We start from the raw sequence: 24,491 nt of genomic DNA on the forward strand, positions 1-24,491 counted from the left end.
GTTCCTGCTATCTGTGTATATAGTGAGAGGTTCCTGCTATCTGTATATAGTGAGAGGTTTCTGCTATCTCTATATAGTGAGAGGTTTCTGCTATCTGTATATAGTGAGAGGTTCCTGCTATCTGTATATAGTGAGAGGTTCTTGCTACCAGTATATAGTGAGAGGTTCCTGCTATCTGTGTATAGTGAGAGGTTCCTGCTATCTGTGTATAGTGAGAGGTTCCTGCTATCTGTGTATAGTGAGACGTTTCTGCTATCTGTATATAGCGAGAGGTTCCTGCTATCTGTATATAGTGAGAGGTTCCTGCTATCTGTATATAGTGAGAGGTTCCTGCTACCAGTATATAGTGAGAGGTTCCTGCTATCTGTGTATAGTGAGAGGTTCCTGCTATCTGTGTATATAGTGAGACGTTTCTGCTATCTGTATATAGCGAGAGGTTCCTGCTATCTGTACATATAGTGAGAGGTTTCTGCTATCTCTATATAGTGAGAGGTTTCTGCTATCTGTGTATAGTGAGAGGTTTCTGCTATCTCTTTATCATGAGAGGTTCCTGCTATCTGTATATAGTGAGAGGTTCCTGCTATCTGTATATAGTGAGAGGTTCCTGCTACCAATATATAGTGAGAGGTTCCTGCTATCTGTGTATAGTGAGAGGTTCCTGCTATCTGTGTATAGTGAAAGGTTCCTGCTATCTGTGTATATAGTGAGACGTTTCTGCTATCTGTATATAGCGAGAGGTTCCTGCTATCTGTATATAGTGAGAGGTTTCTGCTATCTCTATATAGCGAGAGGTTTCTGCTATCTGTATATAGTGAGAGGTTTCTGCTATGTGTATATAGCGAGAGGTTCCTGCTATCTGTGTATAGCGAGAGGTTCCTGCTATCTGTCTATAGCGAGAGGTTCCTGCTATCTGTCTATAGCGAGAGGTTCCTGCTATCTGTGTATAGCGAGAGGTTCCTGCTATCTGTGTATAGCGAGAGGTTCCTGCTATCTGTCTATAGCGAGAGGTTCCTGCTATCTGTGTATAGCGAGAGGTTTCTGCTATCTGTCTATAGCGGGAGGTTCCTGCTATCTGTATATAGCTAGAGGTTTCTGCTATCTGTATATAGCGAGAGGTTCCTGCTATCTGTACATAGTGAGAGGTTCCTGCTATCTGTGTATATAGTGAGAGGTTCCTGCTATCTGTGTGTAGTGAGAGGTTCCTGCTATCTGTGTATAGCAAGAGGTTCCTGCTATCTGTATATAGTGATAGGTTCCTGCTATCTGTGTATATAGTGAGAGGTTTCTGCTAACTGTGTGTAGCGAGAGGTTTCTGCTATCTGTGTATAGCGAGAGGTTCCTGCTATCTGTGTATATAGTGAGAGGTTCCTGCTATCTGTATATAGTGATAGGTTCCTGCTATCTATATATAGTGAGAGGTTTCTGCTATCTGTATATAGTGAGAGGTTCCTGCTATCTGTGTATATAGTGAGAGGTTTCTGCTATCTATGTGTAGTGAGAGGTTCCTGCTATCTGTGTATATAGTGAGAGGTTTCTGTTATCTGTGTGTAGTGAGAGATTTCTGCTATCTCTTTATCATGAGAGGTTTCTGCTATCTGTGTATAGCGAGAGGTTCCTGCTATCTATATATAATGAGAGGTTCCTGCTATCTGTATATAGTGAGAGGTTCCTGCTATCTGTATATAGTGAGAAGTTTCTGCTATCTGTATATAGTGAGAGGTTCCTGCTATCTGTATATAGTGAGAGGTTCCTGCTATCTGTATATAGTGAGAGGTTCCTGCTATCTGTGTAAATAGTGAGAGGTTCCTGCTATCTGTATATAGTGAGAGGTTTCTGCTATCTCTATATAGTGAGAGGTTTCTGCTATCTGTGTATAGTGAGAGGTTTCTGCTATCTCTTTATCGTGAGAGGTTTCTGCTATCTGTATATATAGTGAGATGTTTCTGCTATCTGTGTGTAGTGAGAGGTTTCTGCTATCTGTGTATAGTGAGAGGTTCCTGCTATCTGTGTATAGTGAGAGGTTTCTGCTATCTGTGTATAGTGAGAGATTTCTGCTATCTGTGTATAGTGAGAGGTTCCTGCTATCTGTGTATAGTGAGAGGTTCCTGCTAACTGTGTATAGTGAGAGGTTCCTGCTATCTGTGTATAGTGAGAGGTTCCTGCTACCAATATATAGTGAGAGGTTCCTGCTATCTGTGTATAGTGAGAGGTTCCTGCTATCTGTGTATAGTGAAAGGTTCCTGCTATCTGTGTATATAGTGAGACGTTTCTGCTATCTGTATATAGCGAGAGGTTCCTGCTATCTGTATATAGTGAGAGGTTTCTGCTATCTCTATATAGCGAGAGGTTTCTGCTATCTGTATATAGTGAGAGGTTTCTGCTATGTGTATATAGCGAGAGGTTCCTGCTATCTGTGTATAGCGAGAGGTTCCTGCTATCTGTCTATAGCGAGAGGTTCCTGCTATCTGTGTATAGCGAGAGGTTCCTGCTATCTGTGTATAGCGAGAGGTTCCTGCTATCTGTCTATAGCGAGAGGTTCCTGCTATCTGTGTATAGCGAGAGGTTTCTGCTATCTGTCTATAGCGGGAGGTTCCTGCTATCTGTATATAGCTAGAGGTTTCTGCTATCTGTATATAGCGAGAGGTTCCTGCTATCTGTACATAGTGAGAGGTTCCTGCTATCTGTGTATATAGTGAGAGGTTCCTGCTATCTGTGTGTAGTGAGAGGTTCCTGCTATCTGTGTATAGCAAGAGGTTCCTGCTATCTGTATATAGTGATAGGTTCCTGCTATCTGTGTATATAGTGAGAGGTTTCTGCTAACTGTGTGTAGTGAGAGGTTTCTGCTATCTGTGTATAGCGAGAGGTTCCTGCTATCTGTGTATATAGTGAGAGGTTCCTGCTATCTGTATATAGTGATAGGTTCCTGCTATCTATATATAGTGAGAGGTTTCTGCTATCTGTATATAGTGAGAGGTTCCTGCTATCTGTGTATATAGTGAGAGGTTTCTGCTATCTATGTGTAGTGAGAGGTTCCTGCTATCTGTGTATATAGTGAGAGGTTTCTGTTATCTGTGTGTAGTGAGAGATTTCTGCTATCTCTTTATCATGAGAGGTTTCTGCTATCTGTGTATAGCGAGAGGTTCCTGCTATCTATATATAATGAGAGGTTCCTGCTATCTGTATATAGTGAGAGGTTCCTGCTATCTGTATATAGTGAGAAGTTTCTGCTATCTGTATATAGTGAGAGGTTCCTGCTATCTGTATATAGTGAGAGGTTCCTGCTATCTGTATATAGTGAGAGGTTCCTGCTATCTGTGTATATAGTGAGAGGTTCCTGCTATCTGTATATAGTGAGAGGTTTCTGCTATCTCTATATAGTGAGAGGTTTCTGCTATCTGTGTATAGTGAGAGGTTTCTGCTATCTCTTTATCGTGAGAGGTTTCTGCTATCTGTATATATAGTGAGAGGTTTCTGCTATCTGTGTGTAGTGAGAGGTTTCTGCTATCTGTGTATAGTGAGAGGTTCCTGCTATCTGTGTATAGTGAGAGGTTTCTGCTATCTGTGTATAGTGAGAGATTTCTGCTATCTGTGTATAGTGAGAGGTTCCTGCTATCTGTGTATAGTGAGAGGTTCCTGCTAACTGTGTATAGTGAGAGGTTCCTGCTATCTGTGTATAGTGAGAGGTTCCTGCTATCTGTATATAGCGAGAGGTTCCTGCTATCTGTGTATAGTGAGAGGTTCCTGCTATCTGTATATAGCGAGAGGTTCCTGCTATCTGTATATAGCGAGAGGTTCCTGCTATCTGTATATAGCGAGAGGTTCCTGTTATCTGTATATAGTGAGAGGTTTCTGCTATCTGTGTATAGTGAGAGGTTCCTGTTATCTGTATATAGCCAGAGGTTTCTGCTATCTGTGTATAGCGAGAGGTTTCAGCTATCTATGTATAATGAGAGGTTTCTGCCATCTGTGTATAATGAGAGGTTCCTGCTATCTGTGTATAGTGAGAGGTTCCTGCTATCTGTATATAGTGAGAGGTTTCTGCTATCTGTGTATAGTGAGAGGTTCCTGTTATCTGTGTATAGCCAGAGGTTTCTGCTATCTGTGTATAGCGAGAGGTTTCTGCTATCTGTGTATAGCCAGAGGTTTCAGCTATCTGTGTATAGCGAGAGGTTTCTGCCATCTGTGTATAGCGAGAGGTTTCAGCTATCTGTGTATAATGAGAGGTTTCTGCCATCTGTGTATAGTGAGAGGTTCCTGCTATCTGTGTATACAGGGAGTGCAGAATTATTAGGCAAGTTGTATTTTTGAGGATTAATTTTATTATTGAACAACAACCATGTTCTCAATGAACCCAAAAAACTCATTACTATCAAAGCTGAATATTTTTGGAAGTAGTTTTTAGTTTGTTTTTAGTTTTAGCTATGTTAGGGGGATATCTGTGTGTGCAGGTGACTATTACTGTGCATAATTATTAGGCAACTTAACAAAAAACAAATATATACCCATTTCAATTATTTATTATTACCAGTGAAACCAATATAACATCTCAACATTCACAAATATACATTTCTGACATTCAAAAACAAAACAAAAACAAATCAGTGACCAATATAGCCACCTTTCTTTGCAAGGACACTCAAAAGCCTGCCATCCATGGATTCTGTCAGTGTTTTGATCTGTTCACCATCAACATTGCGTGCAGCAGCAACCACAGCCTCCCAGACACTGTTCAGAGAGGTGTACTGTTTTCCCTCCTTGTAAATCTCACATTTGATGATGGACCACAGGTTCTCAATGGGGTTCAGATGAGGTGAACAAGGAGGCCATGTCATTAGATTTCCTTCTTTTATACCCTTTCTTGCCAGCCACGCTGTGGAGTACTTGGACGCGTGTGATGGAGCATTGTCCTGCAAGAAAATCATGTTTTTCTTGAAGGATGCAGACTTCTTCCTGTACCACTGCTTGAAGAAGGTGTCTTCCAGGAACTGGCAGTAGGACTGGGAGTTGAGCTTGACTCCATCCTCAACCCGAAAAGGCCCCACAAGCTCATCTTTGATGATACCAGCCCAAACCAGTACTCCACCTCCACCTTGCTGGCGTCTGAGTCGGACTGGAGCTCTCTGCCCTTTACCAATCCAGCCACGGGCCCATCCATCTGGCCCATCAAGACTCACTCTCATTTCCTCAGTCCATAAAACCTTAGAAAAATCAGTCTTGAGATATTTCTTGGCCCAGTCTTGACGTTTCAGCTTGTGTGTCTTGTTCAGTGGTGGTCGTCTTTCAGCCTTTCTTACCTTGGCCATGTCTCTGAGTATTGCACACCTTGTGCTTTTGGGCACTCCAGTGATGTTGCAGCTCTGAAATATGGCCAAACTGGTGGCAAGTGGCATCGTGGCAGCTGCACGCTTGACTTTTCTCAGTTCATGGGCAGTTATTTTGCGCCTTGGTTTTTCCACACGCTTCTTGCGACCCTGTTGACTTTTTTGAATGAAACGCTTGATTTTTCGATGATTACGCTTCAGAAGCTTTGCAATTTTAAGAGTGCTGCATCCCTCTGCAAGATATCTCACTATTTTTGACTTTTCTGAGCCTGTCAAGTCCTCCTTTTGACCCATTTTGCCAAAGGAAAGGAAGTTGCCTAATAATTATGCATACCTGATATAGGGTGTTGATGTCATTAGACCACACCCCTTCTCATTACAGAGATGCACATCACCTAATATGCTTAATTGGTAGTAGGCTTTCGAGCCTATACAGCTTGGAGTAAGACAACATGCATAAAGAGGATGATGTGGTCAAAATACTCATTTGCCTAATAATTCTGCACTCCCTGTAGTGAGAGGTTCCTGCTATCTGTTTATAGTGAGAGGTTCCTGCAATCTGTGTATAGTGAGAGGTTTCTGCTATCTGTGTATAGTGAGAGGTTCCTGCTATCTGTATATAGCGAGAGGTTCCTGCTATCTGTATATAGCGAGAGGTTCCTGCTATCTGTATATAGCGAGAGGTTCCTGCTATCTGTATATAGCGAGAGGTTCCTGCCATGTGTATATAGCGAGAGGTTCCTGCCATGTGTATATAGTGAGAGGTTTCTGCTATCTGTATATAGTGAGAGGTTCCTGCTATCTGTATATAGTTAGAGGTTCCTGCTATCTGTGTATAGTGAGAGGTTCCTGCTATCTGTGTATAGTGAGAGGTTCCTGCTATCTGTATATAGTGAGAGGTTCCTGCTATCTGTACCTCATGAGAGGTTCCTGCTATCTGTATACAGGGAGTGCAGAATTATTAGGCAAATGAGTATTTTGACCACATCATCCTCTTTATGCATGTTGTCTTACTCCAAGCTGTATAGGCTCGAAAGCCTACTACCAATTAAGCATATTAGGTGATGTGCATCTCTGTAATGAGAAGAGGTGTGGTCTAATGACATCAACACCCTATATCAGGTGTGCATAATTATTAGGCAACTTCCTTTCCTTTGGCAAAATGGGTCAAAAGAAGGACTTGACAGGCTCAGAAAAGTCAAAAATAGTGAGATATCTTGCAGAGGGATGCAGCACTCTTAAAATTGCAAAGCTTCTGAAGCGTGATCAAGGAACAATCAAGCGTTTCATTCAAAATAGTCAACAGGGTCGCAAGAAGCGTGTGGAAAAACCAAGGTGCAAAATAACTGCCCATGAACTGAGAAAAGTCAAGCGTGCAGGTGCCACGATGCCACTTGCCACCAGTTTGGCCATATTTCAGAGCTGCAACATCACTGGAGTGCCCAAAAGCACAAGGTGTGCAATACTCAGAGACATGGCCAAGGTAAGAAAGGCTGAAAGACGACCACCACTGAACAAGACACACAAGCTGAAACGTCAAGACTGGGCCAAGAAATATCTCAAGACTGATTTTTCTAAGGTTTTATGGACTGATGAAATGAGAGTGAGTCTTGATGGGCCAGATGGATGGGCCCGGATGGCAGGCTTTTGAGTGTCCTTGCAAAGAAAGGTGGCTATATTGGTCACTGATTTGTTTTTGTTTTGTTTTTGAATGTCAGAAATGTATATTTGTGAATGTTGAGATGTTATATTGGTTTCACTGGTAATAATAAATAATTGAAATGGGTATATATTTTTTTTTGTTAAGTTGCCTAATAATTATGCACAGTAATAGTCACCTGCACACACAGATATCCCCCTAACATAGCTAAAACTAAAAACAAACTAAAAACTACTTCCAAAAATATTCAGCTTTGATATTAATGAGTTTTTTGGGTTCATTGAGAACATGGTTGTTGTTCAATAATAAAATTAATCCTCAAAAATACAACTTGCCTAATAATTCTGCACTCCCTGTATAGCGAGAGGTTCCTGCTATCTGTATATAGCGAGAGGTTCCTGCTATCTGTATATAGTGAGAGGTTTCTGCTATGTGTATATAGTGAGAGGTTCCTGCTATCTGTATATAGTGAGAGGTTTCTGCTATGTGTGTATAGTGAGAGGTTCCTGCTATCTGTGTATAGCGAGAGGTTTCTGCTATCTGTGTATAGTGAGAGGTTCCTGTTATCTGTATATAGCTAGAGGTTTCTGCTATCTGTGTATAGCGAGAGGTTCCTGCTATCTGTATATAGCGAGAGGTTCATGCTATCTGTATATAGCGAGAGGTTCCTGCTATCTGTATATAGCGAGAGGTTCCTGCTATCTGTATATAGCGAGAGGTTCCTGCTATCTGTATATAGCGAGAGGTTCCTGCTATCTGTGTATATAGTGAGAGGTTTCTGCTATCTGTGTGTAGTGAGAGGTTTCTGCTATCTCTATATAGTGAGAGGTTTCTGCTCTCTCTGTATATTTAATTTATTTATGTACAATTGTATTTAGTGTGTACAAGACACAAAGGGGTATTTGAGTGCTTAACATAAGAGCAGCTGCTACTGCATGCATGCAGTTTACAAAGAGCAGTCACACAGGTCCATTTATTTACTAACAATTAATGGTTAATACGTTTAAACAAAAATGCCACATATGGACAGATTCCTGCAGAACGTCTTAGTCTTTGCCAGGATGAAATGTGAAGACTATCAAACGAGTTAAAAAAGCTCATGCCATTTTCACTTCCAGCAGAGCTGCCAAGATAATATTGAGGTTGAGTGGGTGCGGTTCCAGAGGGTTAGTAGTTCGGTTGTTGTATGGGTAATTGAGGCATAATGTGGCAGACCCATCCGATCTCGCTGTGGACCAAGTACTCCATCTTGTCACTTCCTATTGGACACTGGCCAGTGTCCTTCCCGCTGGCTGTGACGCTGAAGGTACTTCTTTTTTTCTTCTTGCGTGCCGTCTTCTCTGATTTCTTCTTTCTTCGCTGCCATCTTCTCTGTCTTCTTTCTTCATTTCTGTCCTTTTTTTCTTTCACTATGCTCCCTTCTTACTTCGATGACATCTTCTCTCTTTGATGCCATCTGTCTTCTTTTTTCTTTCTGCATACTGTCTTCTCACGCCTTTCCTCTTCGGTCTTCTTCCGTCTTCGGTCCCAAGCCATGAGCTTCTTGTTTTCGGTACATGGGAGCTACAATTTAGCGCGTTAGTTATAATGCTGTATTTTTCTTGGCGTTTGGTTCTGTCATTGTCCGTGCTGGGATGAGAACCACGCTTACGTACAATCAATGTTCAATTTCTAAATCAAGCGTGCTGGTGCTTAAAACTCTGTTTTAAAACAAATGGCTGTTGCATATAGGTGTGCAAGTACTGAATACTAAGGCTGGTTAATCCTAAAGCCATCTCGGCCTACCTTAATCCATTTACAGCTGCTTCCTGCCACTTCAGCTCACTCTTGCAGCTCTTTGTTTCATCATTTTGAGATTTTTTTTCCGATTTGTTGATTTTATGCCTTTACCATGTGTCTGTTTTGATCACACTAAATGCCCGAGTCAGAAACATTATTACCTTAATTAACATAACTAATCTACCACAATCCAACACCCTATGCGTTACTCCACCCCTACTACAATATAAGCCAATATACCTCACTCTACTCTTCCCCTAACCAATACTTTACACTCTAACCCAATCTACACCTTTCCAATTTCCCCCAACACAAACCACTCCCCACTGCTAAATTTTTGCTAAACTCAACACCACGCTCACTGGTCTACAACATAATTAAAACATATAACTAAAAAAATGGAGCTTGCAGAGGCAAAAACTATTGGCTTTGCCAGTGCTTGTTTAGCATATCCACAGCAGCTTCTTATTTCTTCTCACCTCACACCCGTCCTGCCTTCCTTATGTCTTCTCCAACTCCCACCCACTCCACCTCTGTTTCTCCTCCCTTACCTGACAGAAAGGAATAAGCGCTGTGAAGCGTCCACTTTATAGTGTTTTTTAAAAACTGACCCCGTTATCCACCCCACCCCCTTAGCCACACCCATCTGATAGGCAAAGCCAATAGCTCGCTCTGGGTGCGACCTATTGGCTTTGTCAGTGCTTGTTGTAATTGTGGAACGATGTAGTTCCTTAAAGGTTGTCAGTTGGCCACCTTTCTTCCTAGAGCATGATTTATTTTTTTACCAGTTGTATTTTATGATTTATTTGGGAACACAGAAGTGTGCACCCATAGTCCCTGGCTACCCTCTGCTTGGTCCAGACCAATACACCGGACAAGTTGTCTTCCCTAAAATTGTTTTGTCCTTTGATGCTTGTGTCACTAGGTTCTACAGAAGGCACATGAATATTAAATAGCATGTTGAGGTCTTGTGCTTGCCTCCTGCTGCCGCCTCGTGCTATCCTATCCTATAGTTGAATTCTGCTGCAGCAGAATTTCACATGTTTGAAAAAGACAAACGTTCTTGTTAGGACAGTTGAGAACACTGGCCAGTAATTGACGGTTTGGTCTCTGAAGTCACACATTAAAAACGCGTACCTTCCTCTTCAAAGTGTGTCCAGTGTTCTTCTTTATAATAATTTGGCGACAAGCGCCTGGCCAGTGTTGTAAAGAAGAGAAGTTGCATTGCTGAACGCCTTCTGAGGCGGAGTGGAGCGAACCGGAAAGACCCATGACTATGCAGAACAGATGTTTCTGGAAACCTGTAAAAGTAATACAAGAGATCTGTGGTGATGAACAGACGCAGCCAAGTTAAAAGTCCTTATGATTTCTATTGAAGAAGTAAGTAAACCTGTAGAGACATCGTAAACTGGAAGTGACGTATCATGCCACTGACATAGATGGTGGCCATCTTAGATCGAGTTTGTGAGCTTCAGGCAATCTAGTGTATCAAGTGCACCCCACGTCTGCACATAACCCACGTCAGACATAAGTTGGACGTGGTGGCCATATTAGCTTAACTTTTTTCTGCTTGCAAACAACATGAATATTGGATCCGGTTAGGAGCGCACTAATAACGGTGAAGCACACACCTGAGCACGCATAAATAATCGGTGATGTGCACTCCTGTAATTCCTGCCTTACAGAAAATACAGTGTGCATACCTGGTACAACATAAATAAACTGTGATGTGCACACCTTGTGTTTCTGCTCCACGGTGACTACAGAGGTGATGTGCACACTGTAGTAGAAGGTCAGCACATTCAGCAACAAACATAAAGGGTGCATCGTGAGACAGATTTAAAATTATTTTTGCATTGGTGAAGTGTGCCCCTTATTGGTAAAGGTTAACCTGTGACAGTTTAGGGAAAACTGTGTATGACAGTAACATTTCATTTTGATCATTGCTTCATCTCCTTGGCTAGCGTTGCTATATATTGGTACACGTTTCAACAGTCAGAGTAACACATTTTGAGCAAACAGTGGATGCGACTGAAAGCAATGATAGTGAGTGAACTCTGGCAACAAACACTTCTTCTCATGTAACAATGATTCCACCACTATGTTTCTTGGTACAACCTGGTTTACGATTCATGCCATGGGAAGATTGGATATTAATGTTTGAAAACTATATTGAAGCCCTAGATGGAGAGGGTTTTTGCAAGGAACAATTCCACATTAAATGATGCCATCAGTTTTGCCAAAGTATTAGAACAATCTGAGTTGTGTATGAAAGAGTTGGAAAAGAAATATCAGAGTGGAGAAGTTTGTGAAATAGGAGTTGTAAAATCTGGCAATACTAAAGGGGAAAATTACGGTCTACCCAGACTAGTTAACATGACCTGCAATCGTTGTAGTAGTGCGAGCCATACCTCTAAGGCAACATTTTGCTTTGCAAACAATACAGAGTGCAGAAAATGTGGACGCATAAGACATTTTGCTAGGATGGGTAGAGTAGCAAGTCGAGCAAGAGTTACATGTGTCACTGAGGTTTCACCAGAATCTACCAAAGGTTGTGAAAGGATATTACATGTAGGGAGTGAAGGGGTGGACTTAGAACATAGGAGGAATAGACCCAAACCATTGTTTAACATTAATGGGGATGCAGTGCAACTTATGTTGGATATGGGTTCCATGAACACTATCTTACCAACATCCCTATTTGAAAAATTGTGGGGAGGTATAACTTAAAGATACCTCACCTGCTGGATCCCAAGGGGAGGCTGTTGATATTGTGGGGAGTATGATTGCTGACATAAGATTTAGAGGCAGAAGTACTCGAGGAAAGGTATATGTATCAGAACAAGGTCCTCCAATATTAGGCTGGGTACATCAATGCAATTTACACATAATTATTAATCCCAGAGCATCTCCAGAAGTTATGGTAATGGAAGGAGAATCTATTTCGACATTTTGCATTAATTCAAGCAGGTGTTGGACAATGCATTAGGTAGATTGAAAGGTTATATGCCTCAGATATTACTAAAAAAAAAAGGAGCTATTCCTGTTCAACATAAGCTGAGGGGGGTTCCTATTGTGGCCAGAGAAGGGGTGAAACAGTTAATAAAATAAATGTTACACAAAGGTATCATTGAGCCAGTGGAAGCTTCTAATTGGATATCACCAATGGTCATTACATGAAAGGCAGATGATAAATTGAGATTCTGCGTCAACTTGAGATCTTTAAATCAGAACATAGTGGCTGATACTTATCTTCTACCCAAAATTAATAAGTTGATACTTACATTAAAAAGGGGGAATAATTTTTCAAAATTAGATTTAAAGAATGCGTACCATCAGATTAGCCTACATGAGGAATCAAAACCACTCACAGCTTTTATTATGACAGAGGGTACATTTCCATTCACCCATTTGCCCTTCGGATTATCATTGATGGTGTGTGTTTTCCAGTGCATGATTTCAAAAGTGTTTCAGGGCATGGATAACATAATGTACTTTCAGGATGACATACTAATGTTTGGAAAAACCATAGATGAGCATAACACAGTATTGAAACAAGCTCTCCGAAGGATCTCTGATGTTGATCTCACGTTGCACAAAGACAAATGTTGTTTTTTTCACAGCAAGTCAAATATCTAGGGTACACACTGTCGTCAGATGGTGTTAAGTCTAAAAAGAACTTGTTAGAGGTGACTGAACTAGCTCCAAGGCCAAATGGAAAGGAACAACTGAGGTCATTCATGGGTCTCATAGAGTACTAAGCAAAGTTTGTACAAAGATTTTCAGACAAAACAGAAGCATTAAGAACATTGCTGAAGAAAGGGCAAACTTTCAGATGGGGACAAATGCAGGATGAGTGTTTTGAGTTGATCAAGAAAGAAATTTGTGAAGCAAACATTCTGGTGCCATTTGATGTTAGACTTGAGTCGATTAGGATAGGTGATGTGAGCGCAACAGGTGTAGGTGCCGTCCTGTTACAAAAACATAGTAAGGAGACAAAACTCTTCCTTTTGCAATTGACCGATGCAGAGAGAAATTAATCATTGATTGAAAGAGAAGCTTTGGCTGCTATATGGGGTGTCGAACACTACAGAACATGAATTTGGGGAATGGAGTCTATACTGCAATCAGACCACAAGCCCCTTGTCAGGGTCCTCCTTCCTGGGAGTATGGGCAAAACGTTCTGCTAGATTAGCAAGACTATCTGCCAGACTCCAAGAATATTGCTGTGTTATTGAGCATATTCAGGGCTGCAGGAACACACAAGCCGACTGTTTGTCCCATTGGGAGGTTGAATGTGCGTTGAAGGATGGAACCACTAAAAGCAATAGTAAATATGAAGAGATTGTAGCTTCAGTGCAAGTCGCTATGGTTTAGGGAGAAGGCGCTTACACAAAAGAAGAATGATGCCTGAAAATGGGTAAGAATGACATCCTTAAAGAGATGATGCAGATGGTGGTTTGTAGAGGCAAGGGAGAAAGTTGTGGAGACAAGAGAGAAAGTTCTTGTGTCTGTAAGACAATTTATCAAAGTGTTGGAAGAATGAACCTTATGTGGAGATAAAATCCTATGAAGGGGTGATAGGTTATTACCGCCATTAGGTTTGAGGACAAAGATAATAAGTATGGTGCAAGAGGGATATTTGGGACAGACTCTGACACAACGTCGACTCAAGGAAATGTTTTGGTGGCCGGGAATGGATGACAGGTTGTTGCATGGATGGTAAGATGCAGTGTTTGCAAAGAGGGTGAGAAGAGGCTTATTGTTGGCAAGCAAATGGAGATGGGACATATAACAAATCCGGGCGAAGTTTGGCATAGTGTGTGCATTGATTTTAGCGGTCCCATGCAGGACTTGAATAGTGATTGCAGATTTGCGTTGGTAACAGTAGATGTGTATTCAAGTTGGTTGAATGTTGTGTTTATGAGACACATTTCTATAGAAAACACAATAAAAAAATTGAGGAAAATCTTAGAAGAAGCAGTGCCATCTAGCCTCATAATAGACAATGGTACATAGAAGATGTTTCTCAAACAGCATGGCATCATCCATCATTGCCCCTCATTTTACAATCCGCAGGGGAACGATATTGTGGAGAGAGCTAATCGAACAATTAAGGGTGTTATTCAAATGGCTGATGCAGCAGGACATGATGTTAAAGGAGCAGTAGAAGATTTAGTATGGGCTTATCGCACCACTAAACAAGAGTCAACATTAAAGACACCTTTTGTGATGATGAGGGGAAGAGATCCTGGTTAAAAAATAGTACCTGCTTGGTTGAAGGAGTGGGTAGATAGAGGTGGAGTACAAGAACCCAAGTCTGAAAAGGTCAGCTTTGAAAATAAAGGAATGACCTTGGAGGGGGATTGGGTAAAGGCAGTGCTTAATTTGTAAATAAAGAGGTGCCGGTGCTCAAAGCCCTTCTCTTAAACACGAGCCTGCTGTAATTAAATCTTCCAGCACTGAATACTGAGGCAGCGTAATCCTGAAGCCATCTCAGGCTTCTTCAATCCATTTACGGCCACCCCTGCTCCTTCAACTTTCTACTTTCTCCCTTTATGACACTTTTTAGTTTTTCCTTCTTCCGTCTTTCCCCTATGTGTCTTTTGCTCGCAGCAAATGCTTGAGGCATAAGAATAAGCCCCGGCCCTCACAAATAAGTGCTGGTGCTCAGCACCGGAAACAACAAGCACAAATTAAGCACTGGGTAAAGGTTAAGATAGGCCAGGTAATAGGAGGCCTATCTAAGTTTAAAGCTCCATATAGAGTGCAACATGTGCATAAGCACTTTGTGGTTTTGGAAAATGGTGAAAGATGGAATCGACGTAGAGGTGCGTTATACCAGAGAGGTGGTGAGTGCAAAAAAAGTCAGATGAAGTTGACTGAAAATTGCAATGGGTATATGTTGATGAAAGATGTAGAGTTTGAACCGACACTGAGAGATTGAAGAAGGGAAGCTATTGATGTACCACCGGTTTCCAATGAGGACACTTGTTACAGTGAAAAATAGTAGACCTCCAGTATATTTGAAAGATTATGTCTGCTAATCATCTTTTATCTTGTTTTGGGCAGTAACTTGACACAATTCTCCAACCAGTGTATTTCTTGTTGGGTTACACTGTTTTGTTATAAGAAATAGTTTATATTATGCTTTATTTGTTGTTATGGTGATGCAGTTATCTTTTAAAACAGAAGGGGATGTGTTGTATATTAAATAGTCTGTTGATGTCTTGTGCTTGCTTCATGCTGCCGCCTCATGCTGTCATGTAGTGGAATTCTGCTGTTAGGAGAGTTGCGGACACTGGCCAGCAAGTGACGGTTCGCTCTCTGAAACCGCTCATTAAAAACACTTACCTTCCTCTTCAAAGTGTGTCCAGTGTTCTTCTTTACAACAGTACAGGCTGCTGGAGATAAGCTATTGTTCCTCCTACATTGTAGAAACACACAGGCAATCAGTTTCCCATTCATGGCTAAAATGGTTGCCAAGAAGTGTAACAAATTGAATAGGGCCTTATAGGTTACTGCTGCTTAGTCTCTGGAATGCTCTGGGGCACTTCTCTTTCTGAAACTATCTCTAGCTTACTTCCTTAACTTGTGCCCACTGGCCGGATGAACTGTTTGGATGCACAGCCATACAATGGATTGGTCGCTTGTTCCTTTCTCAGGTGGAATAAGGTTGCCCCAGAGATTTTTTTCATTGTGTGTTCCTAGACTCTCACTGTAGATGGCAAGTTATAACATGCATCTGTTTGTTTTACTGCCTCTCTTTATCTTCTGAGGTGGAATGGCCTTGTCCATATTAGTGTATCCCTTCTGAAGTCATTGGAAGGGTGGTCTACATAGACACTTAACCCATTGCTTGGCTGCTCTTTCCTTGCGCAGGTGGAATAGAACTGTCTCTCAGCTGGTCATCTCTTCCATACACCTATGTCTTACCCCGTGCAGGTAATTTGAGGGTAACCTGCGTGGACACACATTTGTTTAAGTGGTCCCTCGTTTCTTTTTCATGTGGAATGGCCTACCCAAAGGCTGGCTATTTCTTGTATCCCTTGGCTCACCCATCTGGAGTCAGTAGGCACATAGCTTGTTTTGGACCCACAATTATTTGTTTGATTGATGCCTCTTTACTTTCTCAGGTGGAGTGGGGTGAACTGGACTACTTGGTGGTTGACATGCCTCCTGGCACCGGAGACGTCCAGCTGTCGGTTTCACAGAACATCCCTGTGTCAGGTATGGTAACATCTGGCTCACTCATTCCCAGCCCTAGAGGCCTGTTGAGAGACATCCCTGTGTCAGGTATGGGAACAGCTGGGTCACTCACTCCCAGCCCTAGAGACTGGTAGAGACACATCCCTGTGTCAGGCATGGTGACAGCTGACTCACTCACTCCCAGCCCTAGAGACTGGTAGAGACACATCCCTGTGTCAGGCATGGTGACAGCTGGCTCACTCACTCCCAGCCCTAGAGACTGGTCGAGACACATCCCTGTGTCAGGCATGGTGACAGCCGGCTCACTCACTCCCAGCCCTAGAGACTGGTCGAGACACATCCCTGTGTCAGGTATGGTGACAGCCGGCTCACTCACTTCCAGCCCTAGAGACTGGTCGAGACACATCCCTGTGTCAGGTATGGTGACAGCTGACTCACTCACTCCCAGCCCTAGAGACTGGTAGAGACACATCCCCGTGTCAGGTATGGTGACAGCTGGCTCACTCACTCCAAACCCTAGAAACCTGTAGAGACACATCCCTGTGTCAGGTATGATGACATCTGGGTCACTCACTCCCAGACCTAGAGACCTGTAGAGACACCTGTGTCAGGCATGGTGACAACTGGCTCCCTCACTCCCAGCCCTAGAGACTGGTAGAGACACATCCCTGTGTCAGGTATGATGACATCTGGGTCACTCACTCCCAGACCTAGAGACCTGTAGGGACACCTGTGTCAGGTATGGTGACATCTGGCTCACTCACTCCCAGCCCTAGAGACCTGTAGGGACACCTGTGTCAGGTATGGTGACATCTGGCTCACTCACTCCCAGCCCTATAGACCTGCAGAGACACATCACTGTGTCAGGTATGGTGACATCTGGCTCACTCACTCCCAGCCCTATAGACCTGCAGAGACACATCACTGTGTCAGGTATGGTGACAGCCGGCTCCCTCACTCCCAGTCCTAGAGGCCTGCAGAGACACATCACTGTGTCAGGTATGGTGACATCTGGCTCACTCACTCCCAGCCCTATAGACCTGCAGAGACACATCACTGTGTCAGGTATGGTGACAGCCGGCTCCCTCACTCCCAGCCCTAGAGGCCTGCAGAGACACATCACTGTGTCAGGTATGGTGACAGCCGGCTCCCTCACTCCCAGCCCTAGAGACCTGCAGAGGCACATCACTGTGTCAGGTATGGTGACAGCTGGTTCACTCACTTCCAGCCCTAGAGACCTGTAGATACACCTGTGTCAGGTATGGTGACAGCTGGCTTACTCACTCCCAGACCTAGAGACCTGTAGAGACACCTGTGTCAGGTGTGATGACATCTGGGTCACTCACTTCCAGCCCTAGAGACTGGTCGAGACACATCCCTGTGTCAGGTATGGTGACAGCTGACTCACTCACTCCCAGCCCTAGAGACTGGTAGAGACACATCCCCGTGTCAGGTATGGTGACAGCTGGCTCACTCACTCCAAACCCTAGAAACCTGTAGAGACACATCCCTGTGTCAGGTATGATGACATCTGGGTCACTCACTCCCAGACCTAGAGACCTGTAGAGACACCTGTGTCAGGCATGGTGACAACTGGCTCCCTCACTCCCAGCCCTAGAGACTGGTAGAGACACATCCCTGTGTCAGGCATGGTGACAGCTGACTCACTCACTCCCAGCCCTAGAGACCTGTAGGGACACCTGTGTCAGGTATGGTGACATCTGGCTCACTCACTCCCAGCCCTATAGACCTGCAGAGACACATCACTGTGTCAGGTATGGTGACATCTGGCTCACTCACTCCCAGCCCTATAGACCTGCAGAGACACATCACTGTGTCAGGTATGGTGACAGCCGGCTCCCTCACTCCCAGCCCTAGAGGCCTGCAGAGACACATCACTGTGTCAGGTATGGTGACATCTGGCTCACTCACTCCCAGCCCTATAGACCTGCAGAGACACATCACTGTGTCAGGTATGGTGACAGCCGGCTCCCTCACTCCCAGGCCTGCAGAGACACATCACTGTGTCAGGTATGGTGACAGCTGGTTCACTCACTTCCAGCCCTAGAGACCTGTAGATACACCTGTGTCAGGTATGGTGACAGCTGGCTTACTCACTCCCAGACCTAGAGACCTGTAGAGACACCTGTGTCAGGTGTGATGACATCTGGGTCACTCACTTCCAGCCCTAGAGACTGGTCGAGACACATCCCTGTGTCAGGTATGGTGACAGCTGACTCACTCACTCCCAGCCCTAGAGACTGGTAGAGACACATCCCCGTGTCAGGTATGGTGACAGCTGGGTCACTCACTCCAAACCCTAGAAACCTGTAGAGACACATCCCTGTGTCAGGTATGATGACATCTGGGTCACTCACTCCCAGACCTAGAGACCTGTAGAGACACCTGTGTCAGGCATGGTGACAACTGGCTCCCTCACTCCCAGCCCTAGAGACTGGTAGAGACACATCCCTGTGTCAGGCATGGTGACAGCTGACTCACTCACTCCCAGCCCTAGAGACCTGTAGGGACACCTGTGTCAGGTATGGTGACATCTGGCTCACTCACTCCCAGCCCTATAGACCTGCAGAGACACATCACTGTGTCAGGTATGGTGACATCTGGCTCACTCACTCCCAGCCCTATAGACCTGCAGAGACACATCACTGTGTCAGGTATGGTGACAGCCGGCTCCCTCACTCCCAGCCCTAGAGGCCTGCAGAGACACATCACTGTGTCAGGTATGGTGACATCTGGCTCACTCACTCCCAGCCCTATAGACCTGCAGAGACACATCACTGTGTCAGGTATGGTGACAGCCGGCTCCCTCACTCCCAGCCCTAGAGGCCTGCAGAGACACATCACTGTGTCAGGTATGGTGACAGCCGGCTCCCTCACTCCCAGCCCTAGAGACCTGCAGAGGCACATCACTGTGTCAGGTATGGTGACAGCTGGTTCACTCACTTCCAGACCTAGAGACCTGTAGATACACCTGTGTCAGGTATGGTGACAGCTGGCTTACTCACTCCCAGACCTAGAGACCTGTAGAGACACCTGTGTCAGGTGTGATGACATCTGGGTCACTCACTTCCAGCCCTAGAGACTGGTCGAGACACATCCCTGTGTCAGGTATGGTGACAGCTGACTCACTCACTCCCAGCCCTAGAGACTGGTAGAGACACATCCCCGTGTCAGGTATGGTGACAGCTGGCTCACTCACTCCAAACCCTAGAAACCTGTAGAGACACATCCCTGTGTCAGGTATGATGACATCTGGGTCACTCACTCCCAGACCTAGAGACCTGTAGAGACACCTGTGTCAGGCATGGTGACAACTGGCTCCCTCACTCCCAGCCCTAGAGACTGGTAGAGACACATCCCTGTGTCAGGCATGGTGACAGCTGACTCACTCACTCCCAGCCCTAGAGACCTGTAGGGACACCTGTGTCAGGTATGGTGACATCTGGCTCACTCACTCCCAGCCCTATAGACCTGCAGAGACACATCACTGTGTCAGGTATGGTGACATCTGGCTCACTCACTCCCAGCCCTATAGACCTGCAGAGACACATCACTGTGTCAGGTATGGTGACAGCCGGCTCCCTCACTCCCAGCCCTAGAGGCCTGCAGAGACACATCACTGTGTCAGGTATGGTGACATCTGGCTCACTCACTCCCAGCCCTATAGACCTGCAGAGACACATCACTGTGTCAGGTATGGTGACAGCCGGCTCCCTCACTCCCAGCCCTAGAGGCCTGCAGAGACACATCACTGTGTCAGGTATGGTGACAGCTGGTTCACTCACTTCCAGCCCTAGAGACCTGTAGATACACCTGTGTCAGGTATGGTGACAGCTGGCTTACTCACTCCCAGACCTAGAGACCTGTAGAGACACCTGTGTCAGGTGTGATGACATCTGGGTCACTCACTTCCAGCCCTAGAGACTGGTCGAGACACATCCCTGTGTCAGGTATGGTGACAGCTGACTCACTCACTCCCAGCCCTAGAGACTGGTAGAGACACATCCCCGTGTCAGGTATGGTGACAGCTGGGTCACTCACTCCAAACCCTAGAGACTGGTAGAGACACATCCCCGTGTCAGGTATGGTGACAGCTGGGTCACTCACTCCAAACCCTAGAAACCTGTAGAGACACATCCCTGTGTCAGGTATGATGACATCTGGGTCACTCACTCCCAGACCTAGAGACCTGTAGAGACACCTGTGTCAGGCATGGTGACAACTGGCTCCCTCACTCCCAGCCCTAGAGACTGGTAGAGACACATCCCTGTGTCAGGCATGGTGACAGCTGACTCACTCACTCCCAGCCCTAGAGACCTGTAGGGACACCTGTGTCAGGTATGGTGACATCTGGCTCACTCACTCCCAGCCCTATAGACCTGCAGAGACACATCACTGTGTCAGGTATGGTGACATCTGGCTCACTCACTCCCAGCCCTATAGACCTGCAGAGACACATCACTGTGTCAGGTATGGTGACAGCCGGCTCCCTCACTCCCAGCCCTAGAGGCCTGCAGAGACACATCACTGTGTCAGGTATGGTGACATCTGGCTCACTCACTCCCAGCCCTATAGACCTGCAGAGACACATCACTGTGTCAGGTATGGTGACAGCCGGCTCCCTCACTCCCAGCCCTAGAGGCCTGCAGAGACACATCACTGTGTCAGGTATGGTGACAGCCGGCTCCCTCACTCCCAGCCCTAGAGGCCTGCAGAGACACATCACTGTGTCAGGTATGGTGACAGCTGGTTCACTCACTTCCAGCCCTAGAGACCTGTAGATACACCTGTGTCAGGTATGGTGACAGCTGGCTTACTCACTCCCAGACCTAGAGACCTGTAGAGACACCTGTGTCAGGTGTGATGACATCTGGGTCACTCACTTCCAGCCCTAGAGACTGGTCGAGACACATCCCTGTGTCGGGTATGGTGACAGCTGACTCACTCACTCCCAGCCCTAGAGACTGGTAGAGACACATCCCCGTGTCAGGTATGGTGACAGCTGGGTCACTCACTCCAAACCCTAGAAACCTGTAGAGACACATCCCTGTGTCAGGTATGATGACATCTGGGTCACTCACTCCCAGACCTAGAGACCTGTAGAGACACCTGTGTCAGGCATGGTGACAACTGGCTCCCTCACTCCCAGCCCTAGAGACTGGTAGAGACACATCCCTGTGTCAGGCATGGTGACAGCTGACTCACTCACTCCCAGCCCTAGAGACCTGTAGGGACACCTGTGTCAGGTATGGTGACATCTGGCTCACTCACTCCCAGCCCTATAGACCTGCAGAGACACATCACTGTGTCAGGTATGGTGACATCTGGCTCACTCACTCCCAGCCCTATAGACCTGCAGAGACACATCACTGTGTCAGGTATGGTGACAGCCGGCTCCCTCACTCCCAGCCCTAGAGGCCTGCAGAGACACATCACTGTGTCAGGTATGGTGACATCTGGCTCACTCACTCCCAGCCCTATAGACCTGCAGAGACACATCACTGTGTCAGGTATGGTGACAGCCGGCTCCCTCACTCCCAGCCCTAGAGGCCTGCAGAGACACATCACTGTGTCAGGTATGGTGACAGCCGGCTCCCTCACTCCCAGCCCTAGAGACCTGCAGAGGCACATCACTGTGTCAGGTATGATGACAGATGGCTCACTCACTTCCAGCCCTAGAGACCTGTAGATACACCTGTGTCAGGTATGGTGACAGCTGGCTTACTCACTCCCAGACCTAGAGACCTGTAGAGACACCTGTGTCAGGTGTGATGACATCTGGGTCACTCACTCCCAGACCTAGAGGCCTGCAGAGACACATCACTGTGTCAGGTATGGTGACAGCCGGCTCCCTCACTCCCAGCCCTAGAGACCTGCAGAGGCACATCACTGTGTCAGGTATGGGAACAGCTGGGTCACTCACTCCCAGCCCTAGAGACCTATAGGGACACCTGTGTTAGGTATGGTGACAGCTGACTCACTCACTCCCAGCCCTAGAGACCTGTCCACAAATCTTCATTTTTCCCCTCAAGTCACTTCCTTTTGGGTAATCATTTCTGATCACAAGGCCTGTGGCAAACCTAATGTCCTCTGTTGTAAACCAACAATACATATCAGTTGTCACTGTGTGGTCTGCAAGGCATCACACTTGGAACAGCTGTAATCATTAAGGACATGACGTTGAATGTGTGCCTGAAACAAGCATACAAACAGTATCATTCCTGAACACAAACACGGTCACGATGAAAGTACTCCTAAACTGTACTAATTTATTACAGAACATATGTGTACTAACTGAAACATGTGAGTGAGATCCTGGCTGCCATGAGCCGTCCATTCTGGCACTTTATCGCAAGCAGATAATTAGTCCCATTTGTTTTACTCTGTTTTTGGTCATATAGGTGTTCTAACTTCACAGTGCAATGGGAAAATGAATGAGTTAAACTGCTCAGATCTAACCTGGCAGAACTGCACATGCCAAGTTGAAGTTGTCCCAAGCCCTGGCCTACTTTTAGCTTTGTGTCAACGATAGTTTTTAGTTTGGAAAAGCTGAGAAGCATGTGTTTGAAGCAGAAGAAGGCACCCTGTTATGTCTTGTGCCAGTCCCTTGCAGGGCTCCCACTTTGCCCCCATGTCAGCTGTGAGATGCATGTGTTTTTTCTTTGCATTCTAAAGTTTATTATTATTTTATTATTATGAATAGAGATTTAACAGTGACAGAATGCAAAGACCAAAACAAGACCTCTACTCGAAATAACAATGGATAACTAAAGCTCTGTATTTATAATCATCCCAGTTTTTTTTATCTTTGTGTATATTTAGTGTTTCTAAAAACACCCTGTGAACCTCACTGTTGTGAGTTTATTGAGTAACCTTATTTTAAACTCATCTATGAATAATCTAGTTAAATCATCTACCTTGTAAATGAAACCCTGTCTTTCTATAAAGGATGTGAAATATGCTTGTTCATAGCCAAGTATTTAGACATACAATCCATTGTTTGACGGCCAGGACACATTCCCTAAGTCTTTAGCGGTGGTGTTTAGAAACAAACAATGTGATGCAAGAAGTGTTAACATTTGTATTCATTGCCACCTCACTTCCAAGGCAACAGCAGCCTTGTCTGAAATAAGTGGAACCTTTCAAAACCCTTTGAAAGTGGAAATCATTTTGTTTACTTGCAACCCCTGCAAAGCATGTGCTGCCTGTCTATTTGTAGCATCATCTCTGTGGCTCTGCCTTTAAATAACTGAAGCCCCATGGAATACGGACACTGAGTCTCCCTAAAAATCCAGAGTAGATCACAAGGCCAGCCTGGGAATCTTTCTCTGCAGGAACAAACTGCCATCTGGCAGATTTATTTATTTCAGGCACAGTTTCCACCAAGACACAGTCAAATATAAAAGTGTGAACAGAATCTGTAACTAAACCACAACTCTCTAGAGATGCTGCAGAAAGTTCGGCTTGTATCAATGTGTGACAATAATCAGGCCTGATGCTGTCGTTATCTTTTGTCACAGGAGCTGTGATTGTCTCCACACCGCAAGACGTGGCTCTCATCGATGCCCGCAGAGGAGTGGAGATGTTCCGCAAAGTCAGTGTGCCGGTCAGTGTCCCCCCTGTGTCCCCACTTTTGGTCAGCATCATCTCGTCGGTTTAGCAGGGTCAGCTGGGGGAATCTGATTCCATTCATTCCACTGCATCGTTACCGCGCTTCAGGATCCCTAATGTCCCATAATCTCCTACACCACACTCCTGTTAGGACTGAGATGCAAAACTGTAGGATTAGAAAAGTGTTTACGTGTTTGCAAAAACTGTAGGATAATTTTACAGCATAATTTAAATGTTGAAGAAGGATTAGTTAATGGTGCCATGGTCAACATAATTGATTTCTCCTTGGCCCTGCAGGTTCTGGGGCTTGTGCAGAACATGAGTGTCTTCCAGTGCCCGAAGTGTAATCACGAGACGCATATCTTTGGAGCCGGGGGCGCAGAGAAGCTAGCAGAGACTATAGGCGTGGACTTCCTAGGTGAGAGCCATGCTGTTCCATTGTCTGTGTGCAATAACGTAGAATGATTCTGTCTTGTTCCTCCATATGGTTATGAGATCCTTCATGACTTCCAATATCCTTATAATGCGCCCTGTATACAACTGGATTACAAATGTACGCAAGGATTAGTAAAGCCCAGTAAAAAAACATTCAAACATTATTTTATACTGAATGGAAAATATTTTCGTTTTTTAAGATCCTACATCTGATAAACACAAGACATAAAATGATGTTAAATTTGTAAAACACTTTTGACCTGAGCACAGATAGGTACACCAGCCTAAACAATAAGATGTACATTAGGTTGGGCACATATTATGTAGAGACATGTACAAAGAGCTCCGCACAGTTGTACAGGGCTGGTGCTTTATTATAGCAATTCTAGGGAGCTTGTGGCTGTCAGATATGTATTTACTGCCCACAAAGGAGTGGGACGACAAAATGTGTTCCT

General features: G+C 44.9%; 1 protein-coding gene across 2 annotated transcripts in view; it reads left to right on the top strand.

The window, feature by feature from the left end:
- NUBPL (NUBP iron-sulfur cluster assembly factor, mitochondrial) overlaps positions 1–24,491 on the top strand; it is a 78,786-nt gene that overhangs the window by 39,005 nt on the left and 15,290 nt on the right. For both annotated transcript variants that reach the window (XM_069209092.1, XM_069209091.1), the window contains exons 7-9: positions 15,897–15,990; positions 23,511–23,596; positions 23,899–24,019. In XM_069209092.1, coding sequence (XP_069065193.1) covers positions 15,897–15,990; positions 23,511–23,596; positions 23,899–24,019 — 301 coding nt within the window. The remainder of the gene's footprint in view (positions 1–15,896; positions 15,991–23,510; positions 23,597–23,898; positions 24,020–24,491) is intronic.

This window comes from Pleurodeles waltl, chromosome 9 (genome assembly GCF_031143425.1).
Source record: "Pleurodeles waltl isolate 20211129_DDA chromosome 9, aPleWal1.hap1.20221129, whole genome shotgun sequence".
NCBI classification, from domain to species: domain Eukaryota; kingdom Metazoa; phylum Chordata; class Amphibia; order Caudata; family Salamandridae; genus Pleurodeles; species Pleurodeles waltl.